Source organism: Oncorhynchus nerka, linkage group LG6, assembly GCF_034236695.1.
Source record: "Oncorhynchus nerka isolate Pitt River linkage group LG6, Oner_Uvic_2.0, whole genome shotgun sequence".
Classification (NCBI taxonomy): Eukaryota; Metazoa; Chordata; class Actinopteri; order Salmoniformes; family Salmonidae; genus Oncorhynchus; species Oncorhynchus nerka.
The window spans coordinates 60,381,065-60,397,902 of NC_088401.1; the positions used below are offsets into that span (position 1 = coordinate 60,381,065).

General features: G+C 43.0%; 2 protein-coding genes and 1 long non-coding RNA gene across 3 annotated transcripts in view; 1 reads left to right on the forward strand and 2 right to left on the reverse strand.

The window, feature by feature from the left end:
* LOC115130791 (alpha-1,3-mannosyl-glycoprotein 4-beta-N-acetylglucosaminyltransferase B) overlaps nucleotides 1-5,843 on the reverse strand; it is a 173,632-nt gene extending 167,789 nt beyond the window's left edge. Inside the window, exon 1 of the mRNA XM_029662238.2 lies at nucleotides 5,564-5,843. Coding sequence (XP_029518098.1) covers nucleotides 5,564-5,660 — 97 coding nt within the window. The 5' untranslated portion in view covers nucleotides 5,661-5,843. The remainder of the gene's footprint in view (nucleotides 1-5,563) is intronic.
* A 2,218-nt stretch (nucleotides 5,844-8,061) lies between these two features.
* LOC135572209 (uncharacterized) lies at nucleotides 8,062-10,080 on the reverse strand. Its single transcript, XR_010464126.1, has 2 exons — nucleotides 9,969-10,080; nucleotides 8,062-8,488 (listed from the first exon to the last, which is right to left on the reverse strand). It is a non-coding gene; the product is annotated as an uncharacterized LOC135572209 (long non-coding RNA).
* A 19-nt stretch (nucleotides 10,081-10,099) lies between these two features.
* LOC115130793 (sequestosome-1-like) lies at nucleotides 10,100-15,205 on the forward strand. The gene is made up of 7 exons (XM_029662239.2): nucleotides 10,100-10,377; nucleotides 11,157-11,252; nucleotides 12,894-13,210; nucleotides 13,380-13,602; nucleotides 13,723-13,925; nucleotides 14,055-14,271; nucleotides 14,484-15,205. The coding sequence occupies exons 1-7, from the start codon at nucleotides 10,209-10,211 to the stop codon at nucleotides 14,636-14,638; spliced, it is 1,380 nt and encodes a 459-aa protein (XP_029518099.1). The 5' UTR covers nucleotides 10,100-10,208; the 3' UTR covers nucleotides 14,639-15,205.
* The last annotated feature ends 1,633 nt before the right edge of the window (nucleotides 15,206-16,838 follow it).

Here is a 16,838-nt window from a genome sequence, read left to right on the forward strand (position 1 = left end):
CAGAGGAAGGCCCTAAAAATTGTCAAAGACTCCTGCCACAATAGTCATAGACTGTTGTCTCTGCTACTGCACAGCAAGCAGTACCGGAGCACCAAGTCTAGGTCAAAAAAGCTTCTTAACACCTTCTACCCCCAAGCCATAAGACCCCCCCCCCCACCCCATCTTTTACGCTGCTGCTACTCTCTGGTTACCATCAATGCATAGTTACTGTAACTCTACCTACATGTACAGATTACTTCAACTAACCTGTGCCCCTGCACATTGACTCTGTACCGGTACCCCCTGTATATAGCCTCGCTACTGTTATTTTACTGCTGCTCTCCAACTATGTTATTTTTAACCTATTTTTTATTTTATTTAACACTTATTTTTCTTAAAACTGCATTGTTGGTTAAGGGCTTGTAAGTAAGCATTCACTGTAAGGTCTACACAAGTTGTACTTGGCGCATGTGACAAATAACATTCGATTTGATTTCATTTGAATGAGTAGGTGTGTCCAAACTTTTGACTGGTACTGTATGTAAATTAATATTTTATTTTCAATAAATTAGCAAACATTTCTAAACATGTTTTCACTTTGTCATTATGGGGTATTGTGTGTAGAAGGGAGAGAAAAAAACATGATTTAATAAATGTTTTATTTAGACTAACAAAAAAACGTGGAATACGTTAATGGACATGAATACTTTCTAAAGTACTTTCCATTTACCCTGGTCGGAAATCTCCCCTTGATGCATTGCCGGAAATAAGACAGTTTAGTGCTCAAATACACAAAGTAAACATAGATACAATTAATGCACAAAGGAAATGCTCAGTAGATTTAATCTTCAGATAAATATTCAGACAAAACATAAACCATTTCCTCTTACTTGGTTCCCCCTCTTACTCTGCACTGTGTGTAGTTTAAACCCATTCATAGGGCATGCTTTTATGGCTAGCCTCATGACAACGGCCCCCAGCGTCAGACTCTCTCTCTGTGTGTGTGTGTGTGTGTATAGGGCCACCCACCCCCACCCACCCCCATAAGGCCAGAGTTATTGTCAAGGTTACCTCAGTTTGCATACAAGTCAGGGGTTGGGGACATGGATGGCTGACACACACACACACACACACATGCCTTTGGGCTGTTTGACAGGGGAAGAGCAACTGTGAGTGTGGCAGTGTGTGGCAAAACCAAAACCTGGACAACCTACCAAAGGGTAGAATTCACTCTAACCTGCTTCTAAGTCAAAACAGTAAGATCTACAACTCACGGGACAGCATTCTACTTCCAAGTCAATACAGTAAGATATACAACTCTTGGGACAGCAATATTCACAGTCAAGCTGCCTAGTGTGAATTTTAGCGCGCTCACTAGAGGTAGTGGAACTAAATGAGGCATGGACTGACATGAGGGTGATACTAGCCATTCAGTACACACACACATACATTTTGTATACAGGTCCCTTCCCCCCCTTGTCTGTCTCTCTGTGCCCTGCTGTGGGCAGGCTGTGGATTAGGGGCAGGGCAGAGGGCATGCTGGTTGTGCCAGCTGCTGCCAGCTACATCCTTGCCAGCGTTGTCAGTAAATAATGCCACTTATGTGCGGTAAGACAAACACTGACAAAGTGTAAGACGTGTTTGTGATTGAGTGTGTAAGACCATTGCAGGTCGTTATGAAGGAGATAGAAAGTTGTACATTTACACCGTATGCTAGAACCCACAAGCAAGATCAACCTTCACGTGACTCCTAGACTAGAGAACACAAAGCCTACCTCACCAGTATCTGTTCTCTCACCAAACATGCAACAGAAAATTCAGTTCTACCCCTTATTGTAAAGACCTGTGGTTGGTCTCCTTGGAGACCAGGTGGGAAGAGAACAGACGCTGTCATTAGTCATGTTTGGCAATAGTCATCCTCTCACCTTTGCATTATATTTAACCATTTACAACTGCTTCCCGACACACATTTATTGAAACATTTAACTAGATGCTACCTGATCCAATAAACACTGATTTGCGTGTTCACCTTAACATCCCACACAAAAGAATAGTCTAGTTCTCCTCCACAACGGGTGTTTTTTTCCTCTCTTTTCATTCAATCATTATTTTTCTTCAAAGAACTTCTAACACATGAAACCACACTGAATATTTGAAAGATAGGATGCTGTATCAAAGGCATTTTTATTTGGAAGCTCGCTAACACACACACACACACACACACACACACACACACACACATACACACACACACACACACAAAGCTCTTTAGCAAGCCGTTGTCCCAGTATTGATGAAACTGACCGACATCCTTGGGTTACCCAGTTCCCAAAAGAAGACCCCGGTCTCTCCCTGCTGGTGGTGTTTGTGTCCACACACACAGGCTCATGTTTCCCCTCATATCTAGCCATGGTCTCGGTGTGGGACTTCAGAACGCAGTGGAGGACTATCAATGTTTCCTCAGACGTACAGAGCAACATGATACCTGCCCCTACGCATCCCACTGGAACGAAGGAGAGAAAGAGTAGAGGACAAAAGAACAAAGGATCAATCCAAAGTTCCATTGCTCTCAGAATCACCACTCTTCTTTGTGTACTGAAGCGTGGACAAAGACAAGTATGAATATCCACAGAGCACACATTATGGGTGTACTACAGCTTGGAAAACGACACTGACTAGCGAGCTACCTGATAAGACCAGTATCTGTTTTCTACAACATTCTGTTTGGAGACCACATTAGAATAGCCTATACAAAACCACAACAAAAGCTCAATCAAAAGTGAAACAGAGCATGAGAGAGCAAAAAAAAGGTCTAGCAGGCAGCGAGCATTTGTCCATACACACCACAATTAAGGTTAGAATTAGTGTTAGGATTAGAATTAAGTTAAGGGTTAGGAGCTAGGGTTGGTTTTAGGGTTATGGTATGGGTTACGGAAAATAGGATTTTGAATGGGACTGAATTGTGTGTCCCCACAAGGTTAGTTGTACAAGACTGTGTGTTTGTGTGTGTGTGGTGGCCTATCAGTGACAAACCAACTTTCACATCTCCCAAGAGTCATCGTGCTCCAGGGAATTCCGCAGGCCAAGTCGCATCAGAGAGAAAGTCACTTTGAGGAACTAAACAGAGAATTAGTGTTTCAAAAAGATAAAGCTTAAGATAAAGGTCTGTTCATGAGAATTCAGATGTACTGAATTAGTTTAGGGTTGTATATAGAGAAACCTGTGTCTTCATGTTCAGTCATTCTTCCACCCATTACATAATTTGTTCACTTACTCACTGACCTGCATTTGTGTATCAATAATTGTAATCAATAATAATTTCTTATTCAATCCAGTCATTCATTCCTGGGAAACATTGACTTATCTGACACTGTTGATATTAAATTGATATCTGACGAGTGGCAAGGTTCAGTGCAGTGTTAATCAGCAAGCACGGATAGATTGAAACAGCCCTCAGCGAAATAAATGTATCAAACAAGCTTCTGAAATCATTTATGTGAAATGTTTATCTGTTTGCTTGACTGAATTAATTTGCCCAAGTGCTGGCTGGCTCGGAGGGGCGCATCGAGACACTTACTGACACACACAGCGGTGCAATCTCTCCCTGTTTCGCTCCCAAGTTAATTGTCATCAGTCCAGGAGTCAATTTCAGTCACATACCCCAGTCAACAACACATGACTGTAGACAGGATGCACGAGACATAAATATGGCCTTCCACAGGAAACCATGGTGATAATGAGGAGCATGATATCTTGACAGGAAACATGGGGGGAGGCAGAGAGGAAGGGAGGAGACGCAGTTTCTCCACAATTAACTCAGAATATAAGGCATGTTAACAGTCTTAATAAGCTACACTGCACACACAACCTTCCCACTCCTTGCCTGCCCCTTGTGATCGAAGAGTTGTTGGGGAAGGTATGTCATTATTTTGATATGACACAGGGAATTTGTTGGGAGTTGATTGATTTCAGAATGCATCTTTCATCACATTATAGTCTATGCTTCACTCTCTTTGCCCAACATATCCTCTCTGTAGCACAACCTAAACATAGCAATCAGGAAAGTGTAAAGACCCCCAGGATCAATTATCTAACTGTTATATTAGGACTGTTATTATTAGATAATAACTGGCAATTTGGGAAGGTAAATGTGCAGTTTGTCTAGAAACATTCCAGTATGTGTTTGGCATGAAAACATTCATGTTTGTGCGGAGGGCTCTAGCAGAATGAAAAATGAACCTGCATCCAGCTGGAGCTGTGGTGTAAACTACACACACCCAACACAGTGCAGGTGCACTTCCACTATGGTGCTAATGTTGTGTTAGCTCCCGAGAAGCATCATCTCAAGCTTTTTAAAGGGTTGATTCCATTGGAGGGAAACCAACTAGAAATAGACATGAGTCATTACCCTATCAGGTTTCTCTGAAATGTGGCACCAACGTCCAGGGAATTTTGCCACCGCACTATAACAGGGAGAAACGGCTGGGTTTCAGATCTATCGTACTAATCTTATGGGAATTGGCTTCGTGACATGTTTTCTTTTTTTCTTCAACATTTTTACAAGACATTTTTCATCATTACAAAAACAGATAATCATGACATCATACATTAAAGTTCCCAACAACATTGTGAGAGACCGTGGCTTTCACGTCCCTATTTAGTTGAACAGACTTTATCAAGGTACTTCTATGCAGAGTTCGATGACTAATAATCGCTGAACAGGAATGCATACATAGTTGTGATTTGGTTTGTTATAGCCTCTCAGTGTAGAGAACATTTGGCAGGGACCAACGGGGAGTGTAAGGCTGTCAAAGCCATGGGGGGGGGTCCATGAAAGACATGTGTGTGAACTGTCAATAACTATAACAGCCAGCACTTTGAGGGAAGTATCAACCTAGGAAGGGCACGTCCCCTTGCACAACAACTTCAAAGCCCACAAAGCTCCATCCATGCATACACAATCCACAGCCACCTTGCAGGTTGCAGAGGTAGAATTTTGCAAGTTCAACCACCAGTCAATTCGATTTCAGAACGTTAGATGCTGAAGTGGCCGAATGTTGCAAACGTCTGCAGGGAGAACCCTTTCTAAAAGCCAGAGCTACACAGAAACATTGGATCAGCATGAATAATCTACAGCTACTTTGTTTCAATCTTGATGCCTGAGATGCGCGCTTTGCGCAATCGGATTCATAATGTCAACTCTGTGTTTATACAGTGGGAAATATACCAGATATCACTCTGCAAGCGCAGGCTGATGAATATAAAAACGCTTGTCCTGGGGGCCTTTAGAATTATGTATTTATCAACATAACCTGCTCAATGTAAGCAAAAGCTGCAAGGAAAATGCGTGACAAAGGTAGAGGGTCTGACCGTACCACCCGGTGAAAACTCTATCCTATTATTCACGGTCGAAGGATAACAACATGCCAATATCACACACCAACACCAGCAGCTTATTTCCAAACACACAAACGCAAGTGAACGCTACACGATATCAGACCGATATTTTGTGTAGGCTCGGGTCTCCGATAGCAGACGCCTCAACCCACCCCCGCCGCGTGGTGCGTTATAGCGGCTACCTTACCTTTGGAATTGCTGAATGCCGTGTACCAGGAGAGCGAAATGAGTCCGCATAGACCAAACAATACGACCGTTAGGAAGGTGCCATTTCGGAGCCTCATCTCCGGATCCCCGGGCTCATGTCCGAACCGAGTGCGGGGTATCTGGGCTCTCTCTGCTCGTTTGCGGTGCTTCCAAGAGATAAATGCCTCTTTACGCCTGGCAGTCGGAGCGGAGGACTGGGTTTGTTATTGCGCTCTGCTCTGCTCTCGGGTAGACTACTCAGTCGCACAAGCATGCAATGCTCACCAGGAAGGGTTGCCAGAAAAGGGAGGGGGGGGGGGGGTATTTTTTCTCTCTCTCCTCGAGTCAGAGCGGAGTGGTTAAAGAGATACCATAGTGTTGCAAGTGGGCGTTGGGAAATGTGAAAGGCAGCAGCTCCAGGTTGATGTTCATGTTCCGCTCATTTAATTTAATGACGTAGGCCTAAGTGCCCGAGGTAGCCTACAAGTGCTTCTTCATCCATTCGGATACTGAGCCTGACATGCAAGTGGATCGCAAGTACAGCACCAAGAGGCAAGAATGAAATAGCCTCACTTGGCTGAAACATTTGACAGTGCTTTACATTTAATTTTACTTCTGCTATAACGTGGAAAGGCAAACCATGTGCCCAAATCCATATGGGTTATTTAGCCTACCTAGAAGCGGGCTGTCAATTAAACACATTTTCGTTGAATAATAAACCTAATTCAAATTTGGGGTCCGAATGAGCAGTGCATTTCTCTCCACATCTGGCCGGAACACACATGTTTTATAGGCTGCACAAATTAGCCAAATTAACAAACCATTGCGCAAACTGTTTACAGATGTCAGTCGCTCTGCAAACAAGCTGCAAACATACTCACTACTACTGTCGAATTGAAAAACAATAAACAGGTAGTATATCTTACAACAAAAAAAAAATCTTAAAGAAAACATATTTTTCAAACTATTTTTACTTAACTAGGCAAGTCAGATAAAAACAAATTCTTATTTTCAATGACAGCCTAGAAACAGTGGGTTTAACTTCCTTGTTCAGGGGCAGAACGCCAGATGTTTACCTTGTCAGCTTTCGGTCCAACGCTCTAACCGCTAGGCTACCTGCCGCCCCTATCCAACAAGACACTTTCTTGTCAGTCAACTTTTTTTTGTTTTGATAAATGCGCCATAAAATTAATCGTAATACAGGAATAATGTCAGCAAATGAAATTATACCCATAGAGGTTATTCCAATTAAAATGGCCCCGTGTGGTTCAGTTGGTAGAGCGTGGAGTTTGCAACACCAATGTTGTGGTTGAGATTAACACAGGGGACCAGTACAAAAAATGTATGCACTAACTACTACGTACTGTAAATCGCTCTGGATAAGAGGGTCTCCTAAATTTAAAAAATGTAAGTGACAGACAATACAATTTTTAACATAAATAATTTGCCAGGAAAAGAAGGCAAAACTACAACAAGATGTGCAGGAACTTCTCAGCAATATCTTCAAATTTTAATAGGTCCCTGCCTTGCACCATGTAGTAGACTAGGCACATGGTTCGTGGAGAAATGCTATCACCTAGCGGTGAAATAAAAACTTTACACGTGGCTCATTTACTACTTTTACGTACGTCTTGGTTTTGACTAGACGGATTACATTTTTTGTCTGATTTCTTGGTTTTGACTAGACGGATTACATTTTTTGTCTGATTTGACTTCGTAGCAGCAAGGTTGTAGAATTTACACAGAAGGTTAGAATAATTAACGTAGCAGGTTAGGAGAATCTCTTATAGCCATGACCTTGCGCCTTTTCCCTACCATTATTGCTAAAGTGACAATTACTCATCAAAATAACCATGGGATAAATTAGCCTATGAACATGGTCATTCAAGCTTTATGGCAACAATGATAGATTAATTGGACACAGAGTGACAACAATAATTTATAAAAGCACGACAAAAAATGAATTCAGTCATAATCCAGAGATTTGACGGTTGAGATCCACGAATTATTATGACAACATAGTAATACACCCACAAACAAATTGATCTAGTTTCTAAAAAAAATGTTTCTAGAAGCATCGTGCGCGTTCTACGGATTACCAAACTCGCAGGGGAAAAAATATAGTTTGATAAAGCGGTCATGGGACCTATGCGTCAGAATCAGGTGACGGAGCACCACTAAGAGGCAGTAAAGCAGGATGAGACGAAAAGTAACGCTATTTCACACAGCTTTCATCAGACGCTTCACGTTGGTTACATATTTTCTGATTGAGTTTGCATCGAACATTGCCTAATGCAATGTATCACCTCGAAGGTGTAATGATCAAATTTCATAATTTTCGTATAGGCTAGGCTACTGCACAATAATGAATAACAAACGAATACAATTGTGTGTAACCGAGATGATTTTGGTAGATATATTGACATTGACTTTGGTAGATATATTGAATTTAATTTAGGTAGATACAGTACCAGTCAAAAGTTTGGACACACCTACTCATTCAAGGGTTTTTCTTCATTTTTACTATTTTCTCAATTGTAAAATAATAGTGAAGACAAAAGTATGAAATAACACATATGGAATCATGTAGTAACCAAAAAAAAGTGTTAAACAAATCAAAAAATATTTGAGATTTTATAGTCTTCAAAGTAGCCACTGTTTGCCTTGATGACATCTTTGCACTCTCCTGGCATTCTCTCAACCAGCTTCACCTGGAAAGCTTTTCCAACAGTCTTGAAGGACTTCCCACATATGCTGAGCACTTGTTGGCTGCTTTTGCTTCACTCTGTGGTCCAACTCATCTCAAACCATCTCAATTGGATTGAGGTCGGGTGATTGTGGAGGCCAGGTCATCTGATGCAGCACTCCATCACTCTCCTTGTTCAAATAGCTCTTATACAGCCTGAAGGTGTGTTGGGTCATTGTCCTGTTGAAAAACAAATGATAGTCCCACTAAGCGCAAACCAGATGGGATGGCGTATCACTGCAGAATGCTGTGGTTGCCATGCTGGTTAAGGGTGCCTTGAATTCTAAATAAAGCACAGTGCCACCAGCAAAGCACCACCACACCTCCATGCTTCATGGTGGGAACAACACATGCGGAGATCATCCGTTCACCTACTATACGTCTCACAAAGACATGGCCCAAGCAAGTCTTGTCTTCTTATTGGTGGCCTTTATTAGTGTTTTTTTTGTTGCAGCAATTCGACCATGAAGGCCTGATTCACTCTGTCTACTCCGAATAGTTGATGTTGAGATGTGTCTGTTACTTGAACTCTGTGAAGCATTTATTTGGGCTGCAATTTCTGAGGCTGGTAACTCTAATGAACTTAACCTCTGCAGCAGCGATAACTCTGGCTCTTACTTTCCTGTTGCAGAACTCGTGAGAGCCAGTTTCATCATACCGCTTGATGGTTTTTGCGACCGCACTTGAAGAAGCTTTCAAAGTTGTTGAAATTTTCCGGATTGACTGACCTTCATGTCTTAAAGTAATGATGGACTGTTGTTTGTCTTTGCTTATTTGAGCTGTTCTTGCAATAATGTGGACTTGGTATTTTACCAAATAGGTCTATCCTTTATATACCACCCCTACTCTGTCACAACACAACTGATGGGCCCAAACGCATACAAGCCCCTCTTCAAATATCGGTAAAGCCCGTCTTCAAATATCATCACAGTCAATGTGTATTTTTTATTTTATTTAACTAGGCAAGTCAAGGTCAATGTTTGAAGTGACTGAAACAGTTCGAGCTAGTGTCGACCAACACTGATCTCACGCGGGGAATTCCCCGTACGGAAAGTGCCTTGTCATACCTCGGCCTCTAACTTCATTCAACCTTTAGCGTCCCACCCATTTGTTTCAATTAGCTTGGAAGCCTTTTGCGCACAACAACAGAAGGAGCAGAGCGTTGTCATTTAGTTAGTGCTATCCGGTATCCTTGGGACATCCCTACCCTAAACCCAACCCGAACCTTAAATCGGGAATCAGCAGTAGAAACAGTAACAAAGCGTTTTCCCTTCCCCTGTTTCGCTAAAAAAGCTTATGGATAGGGCTTGAGAAATGTAACCACTCACAAATTCATAGACATAGCTTTGGATGCAAGGACTGACCATCCATGATATCAAAATCATAGCCTCAAAACATGGTTAAAACTATGTAGTTTTTGTTTACGTTTACTTTGTATAAAACCAGTTAATTTGGGGTTTTAATGGGGACGGTTGAACTACGGCATTTATTTATAAGTTATATCTTTCAAAAATCAATGTTTACATATCATTCATTTATAAGTCAAAAAGTGGATGGAGCAACTTCTGATTACCCATTTAAACCCTACCCGTACAGTGACCCTTACATTTCTACTTTAATGGAGGGTATGGAAGTCCCATTGAGCAAAAATACCACGTACCTTCGCCATTTAGAAACGGTGGACTTCCCCATGAAGCCGCTCCAAGCCCTCGTGATTGGCTAGACAGCTGCATAAATATTACACGTGACGCCATATAAGGTTTATAAACGGAACTGTACCCAGAAAAGCACGACGCACTGACAGCGATCGAGTTTGCAGTGGATCGGGCCTTCAACATTTTAACTGCGCAACAAATATTTCGGAGCGAGTATAGGGCTGAAATTGTGAAAAGACTCAACCATGTCTATGACCGTTAAAGCCTATCTCCTTGGGAAGGAGGATGCGCCGAAAGAAATTCGTCGCATTGCTGTGGACCAAGATGTTTCAACGAGTTTTGAGTATCTGAAAAAAAAGGTTGAGGATGTTTTCTCAACCCTGCGAAATGTCACCTATCAAATGTTTTACAAAGGTAAGCCTATACTAGTGGCCCATTTATAGGAATCCACTGTAGTCTTCGATTGCATTTATTATGTTGTCATATCTGAATATTGCTGTTGGGCTGTAATCTTCCATAATATTATCCGCCGCGCGCAGCGCAGTGCGCACTGAACAAACTAGACTACTGATAAATGTCGAAGCATAGACCAGCGTGTCAAAATTGCAATAAATTCAATAATCTCCCGACCAAAATAGAGCTCAACAAGACAATTTGTCTTTATGCACCATATTGCACTATATAAATCGGATAGAGTTGGTACACAGAGCGTTTTTACAGGCCTACATTTAACATAGCATTTCATGGTGAATGTCAGATAGAAATTGAGTGAACAGGCCCTGTTTCATTTGTCATACATGTGATGTGGTAAATTAAGTCGGTTATCAATTATAGTCTTCATCCTTCAACAGGTGAAGTTTGTTATACTACATTTCTCTAAACTAGCCCTGCCTAAACACCTGTCAGTTCATAGTGGACAAAACATCCATTAATTTTAACATGGGATACAGTGAAGAGGGCACTTTTTTTTATATGCCAGTGTTTAAAAAAAAAAAAAAAACGAACTTGGAAAATGACAACCCTGTTGGTCTTAGCACAACACCTTTTGTATGAACAATATTCCCTAAACTAACCATTGTTCTTCAAATAAAACAGCTAGTGAGGATAAACTGGACAGTTGTCCTTACTTGTGAACTCTGGCAGCTATTATGTAATTATCTGGGTGAGATGTGACCTCTTTATTTTCTACCCAGATGAAGACGGTGACATGATCGCCTTCTCCACTGACGATGAGCTCATCATGGGCCTCACCTGCATCAAGGACTACACCTTCCGCCTCTTCATCAAGGGTGAGTCTTGTGATCAAATGAATAGAATTGTTACTAATGTGTAATGTATTAAGTCATCATTACTGGAATAACTTAGCATTCTCATTGTTACTGACACATTTTAGTTCATAAGTACACCCGCTAGACCCATTGCTGACAGGTGTATAAAATTGAGCACAGTCATGCAATCTCAACAGACAAACAATGGCAGGAGAATGACCATACTGACTAGCTCAGTGGCACTGTCATAGGCTGCCACCTTTCCAGCAAGTCAGTATATCAAATATCTGCCCTGCTAGAGCTGCACAGGTCAACTAAGTGGTGTTATTGTGAAGTGGAAATGTCTAGGAGCAACAACGGCTCAGCAGCGAAGTGGTATCCAATTTGTAAGTCGCTCTGGATAAGAGCGTCTGCTAAATGACTTAAATGTAAATGTATGCCATACAAGCTCACAGAACAGGACCGCTGAATGCTGAAGCACATAAAAGTCGTCTGTCCTCTGTTGCAACATACTGCCGAGTTCCAAACTGCCTTTGGTAGCAATGTCAGCACAATAACTTTTTACCGGGAGTTTCATTAAATGGGTTTCCATGGCCGAGCAGCCGCATACAAGCCTAAGATCACCATGCGCGATACCAAGCGTCAACTGGAGTGGTGTAAAGCTCGCCGCCATTGGGACTCTGGAGCAGTAGAATTTTTTTTTTCTCTGGAGTGATGAATCACCCTTCACTTTCTGGCAATTTGACAGATGAATCTTGGTTTGGCAGATGCCAGGAGAACACTACCTGCCTGACTGCATAATGCCAATTGTAAAGTTTGGTGGATGAGAAATAATGGTCTGTGGCTGTTTTTCATGGTTCAGGCTAGGCACCTTAGCTCCAGTGTAGGGAAATGTTAACGCTACAGCATATAATGACATTCTAGATGATTCTGTGCTTCCAACTTTGTGGTACAGTTTGGGGAAGGCCCTTTCCTATTTCAGCATGACAATGCCCCCATGCACAAAGTGAGGTCCATACAGAAATGGTTTGTTGATCGGTGTGGAAGAACTTGACTGGCCTGCACAGAGCTCTGACCTCAACCCCATCAAACATCTTTGGGATAAATTGGAACCCTGACTTTGAACCAGGCCTAATCACCCAACAGCAGTGCCTGACCTCACTAATGCTCGTGGCTGAATGGAAGCAAGTCCCCGCAGCAATGTTCCAATATGTAGTGCAGGGCCGATTTTGTTTTCTTGGGCGGATGGCCAGGGGGCCGAAAACATAACATAAATTGTAGCCTGCAACTTGACCGCAAGAAGCCCAAACAGATATGTTTGAATAAAACAATTTCACTCCTTGCTTTACATTTGTATATGGTCGTGTCTCTTATGCATGGGAATACTTGGAACAGATATATTTTTACATCCAACAATGTAAATTTCCCTCCCCAGAAACTACTTTTTATATATTTTCTGCTCAGAACTTGGGGGCCAAATAAAACCCCCTGCGGTCCAAATTCGGGTCGGGTCGCCAGTTGGGTAACCCTGCTGTAGTGGAAAGCCTTCCAAGAAGAGTGTGGGGTGGGGGGGGCAACTTCATATTTATGATTTTGGAATGAGATGTTCGAGTAGGTATCTACATACTTTTGGTCATGTAGTGAACTTTCTTTTCTTTACAGAGAAGAAGGAGCATAGGCGTGAATTCCCTGCTTTTGCCTTCCCCGGGGGTGTCCCCCCTTTCGCCTTCCCCCCTCCCCCTGGAACACCTCATATGGGACATCCCCCACCTCACGGTTCCCACGGCCACCATGGTCATGGGCCCCCCATGGTGCACCCCAATGTGACCTGTGACGAATGTGAGGGCTCTGTGGCGGGGACCCGCTTCAAGTGCACAGTGTGCACTGACTATGACCTGTGCTCCACGTGCCAAGCCAAGGGGCTACACAAGGAGCACGTCCTCCTGCCCATCTGGCACCCCTTCAACAACGCATTTGAGGTGAGACTCATATGTTATGCGTTTATGCCTTTTTTTTCCTAAGTGGATTGGATATACTTGCATATCTGAGTAATTTAAAACGCCATTTAAATATTTTTTTTTTAGTCCAGGAACAAAATGTATGTGTGGTTAGGGGAGAAATGTCCTCTATAATTGTTCTTCTATTCAGTGGTTCCCTCGTGGGAAGTGGATGAGGAAGATGAGGCACTGCACATGGGCTCAGGCCCAAAGCCAGGCCCAGCCTGGTCCCTCTGGCTCCCAGCCAGGCCAGGCCGCCCCAGGGGACAGACAGCCCTCTGATGCCTCATCTGCTGCCTCCCAGCAGTCCCAAGCCAATATGGATTACCTGAAGAACATTGGAGAAGGGGTGGCAGCCATGCTTAGCCCACTGGGTAAGACCAAGAGAAAAGCTCCATATAATGGTTTTATTATTATCAATCCATTATTTGAAATGTACTGACCACTCTACATGTAAATGCACTGAAATGGCTTACTTACACTGTTGCCTGCAGGTATCGATGTGGATATTGATGTGGAGCTGGAGGCAAAGAGGACCAAGGTGATGACCCCCAATCCGTCCCCACCTGGGTCAGGAGGCCCCCCCAGTGCTAGGAGCAACAACGGGACAGGGGTGTCCGAGGGAGATGGGACTAAAGAGGGGGAGATGGAGGTGGACGGGCTTAGCAGCCTAGGGAGCGCGAGTGATTTAGCTACGGTATGATGCACACGAGAAGTTTAATTATAATTAAACATTGTGATTTAACCAAAAGTAATGGTGAAGAATAAAATGCATTGGTCTCTCTGAGATGGTATATATTGTTGAACTCTATAACTTTCTGTGTAGGGTGGTAAAGACCCAGGGGGCAGTGGTGACGATGAGTGGACCCACCTGACCTCCAAGGAGGTGGATCCCTCTACAGGTGAGCTCCAGTCTCTCAGGGTAGGCGAGGAGGGCTCTCTGGAAGCCCCGGGGTCCCCTACTGTCCCCCAGGGTCCCTCACAGGAACCACAGAAGTCCCTCACTCTCGCTGAGGCCGCAGCCTACCCCCACCTTCCTCAAGGTAAGATGGAGGATATGAGTTCTTTTAACTATCACAAGTAGCAGTTGCTGTGGTGATATCCTTATCCTCACTACTAGTAGTAGTAGTGACTTCAGTCAATGGTAGTTCTATCCCCATTTAGTAGTAGGCATCATGGTTACTATGATATCCCTGATTACTAGTAGGATTGCCTACGCCAGAGTCCGACCCTTCACTGTGTCGTGTCTGTCTAGATGCCGACCCACGCTTGGTGGAGTCCCTGTCCCAGATGCTGGCCATGGGCTTCACAGATGAGGGTGGCTGGCTCACCCGCCTCCTCCACACTAAGGACTGCGATGTCGGCGCCGCCCTGGACACCATCCACTACGCCAAACCCGCCAAGAAGTAACGGGGCCCCAACACCGTACCCTGAGGGACACCTACATCCCCCTATGATAGCCACTTCACCAATACTGCCTTCTCTTCCGTCCCTCTCATTCACCTCTGGCACTTGCAGTTACTCACACAATAAGTCTATTAGATCTGAATATAATTCTTGCGATTTTAAATGTTATGGTTGTACCGACATTGAATTACAGTATAAAGGGTTTACTAGTCAATATTTATCCAAATGGAAATGTATATTTCTATAACCTTTGTTAAACTCTTTTCAATGGGATGTCATTTAACTGAAAGTGTGAGTTAACATACATGGGTTCATGTTAAATTGAATTGATAAAAACAGTTAAGATTAACTAACATATAATGTCAGTGTTCACTCAATAGCAAGTATCATCTATTGAGTTTGATTAATCAAGTAACTGTTCTACCACGTATCATGTAGAGTTAATACCAGAAGTAATACATGTTCATTACCAGTGTCAACAGAACCAGGTGAAAGGTGTGAATAATGATTGTCTAACATTGAAAACATTTCTCCCCTTTCAAAACCAAATAAAATACTTCTGCAAAGAAACTGTCATTCTCCTACTGTCTCATTAAATACACAGTTGAATAATTAAATGTATTGCCAACATTAAGATTACAAATAATAGTTTGACAGAATCTAGGGATTACATATTTTGGTCCACCGTGTCAGTGAAATTATTCATCAGCGGTAACCATTATCAAACTTCAAGCAATTGAATGAACTAAATGTTTAAAATGACAACATTCAGTGTTTACAGAAGAATACTAGGCCACTTAGTATTTAGATGCACTCGGCATCTACTGAAAAAGGAGCAACCATTACATGATTTTTCGAATGTCAAAGTCATCTGTGTAGAACAGGTAGAGGGCAGTGCATGGTCACTTGGTGTGCGGGGGCTGATGACACAGGTGCTTTGCTCTCAGGTAAGGACATATAGGCGGAACCTCCGCTAATTGGCTGCCTCCCCAAATCCACAATGAGTGATAGTGAACCGATCAAATGTCTTCCCTAGAAAACCACAACCCGCACCAATATGGAAATACACCCACAGCCTGGTTGTCGTATAGGGGCCTTCATATAGTACTGGTCCTTGAGCATCACATTGGAAACTTTTCGAACCAGTGGTATGGAATTCATCCATATGCATTGCACCACTCCAGTTGGTCTCTTCCTCAGGAGGGGCAGAAGTTAGGATCTGGGGGTCTGTGTGACTGCAGTACCCCAGGATCAAGAAGGTCCTGGCTGTGCAGTTGAAGAGTTTGAGGGTGGTGCAGTTACATTAGGGGGTTTGTGGTAGACTAGTGGTCTGCAGGGAGCTGATGGTTTGGGAGACCATTCTACAGGGGCAAATGAGCTGAGGTGTTTGACTTAGCTTTGGTAAATACACATTTGAGAAAGCATATTAGGTTTGTACATACAAGATAGACAGCTTATGTATGAATTAGCATTAACTGCCCTCTTCTACAATGATATACACTCCCCCCATTCTCTTTTCTACCTCTGTTGGGCCGCATTAATCCATTCTGTCATATAGAAGGGCATAGTATATAATGAGTGGTGCTGGTTTTGGATCAGTGTTTTATGGTGGCCAGTTGATCCTCCTGTTCCATGACGATGGTGTAGACACACAACAGTGGGGGATGACATGTAGGCTACTGTTTAGGCACAAACATGTAGACAAATAATGGAACATAAAAGGCCACTTTAAAATGTGCAGTTTTGTCACAACACCACAGTGGCTCAAGTTGAGGGAGAAAGCAATTGGCATGCTGACTGCAGGAATGTCCACCAGAGCTGTTGCCAGAGAATAGAATGTCAATTTCTCTACCATAAGCCGCCTCCAACGTCATTTTAGAGAATTTGGCAGTATGTCCAACTGGCCTCATAACCGCAGACCACATGTAACCACGCCAGCCCAAGACCTCCACATCAGTCTTCAACTGAGGGATCGTCTGAGACCAGCCCCCCAGACAGCTGATGAAAATCTAATAAAGCCCTTTTGTGGGGAAAAAAAAAAAAATTCTGATTGGCTGGGCCATGCCCTTCTAGGCCCATCCATGGCTGTGCCCCTGCCCAGTGATGTGAAATCCATAGATTCGGCCTTAGTTTATATAAGGAAATCAGTCAATTGAAATAAATTAACTCAGTAAAATGGTTGAAATTGTTGCATGCTACGTCT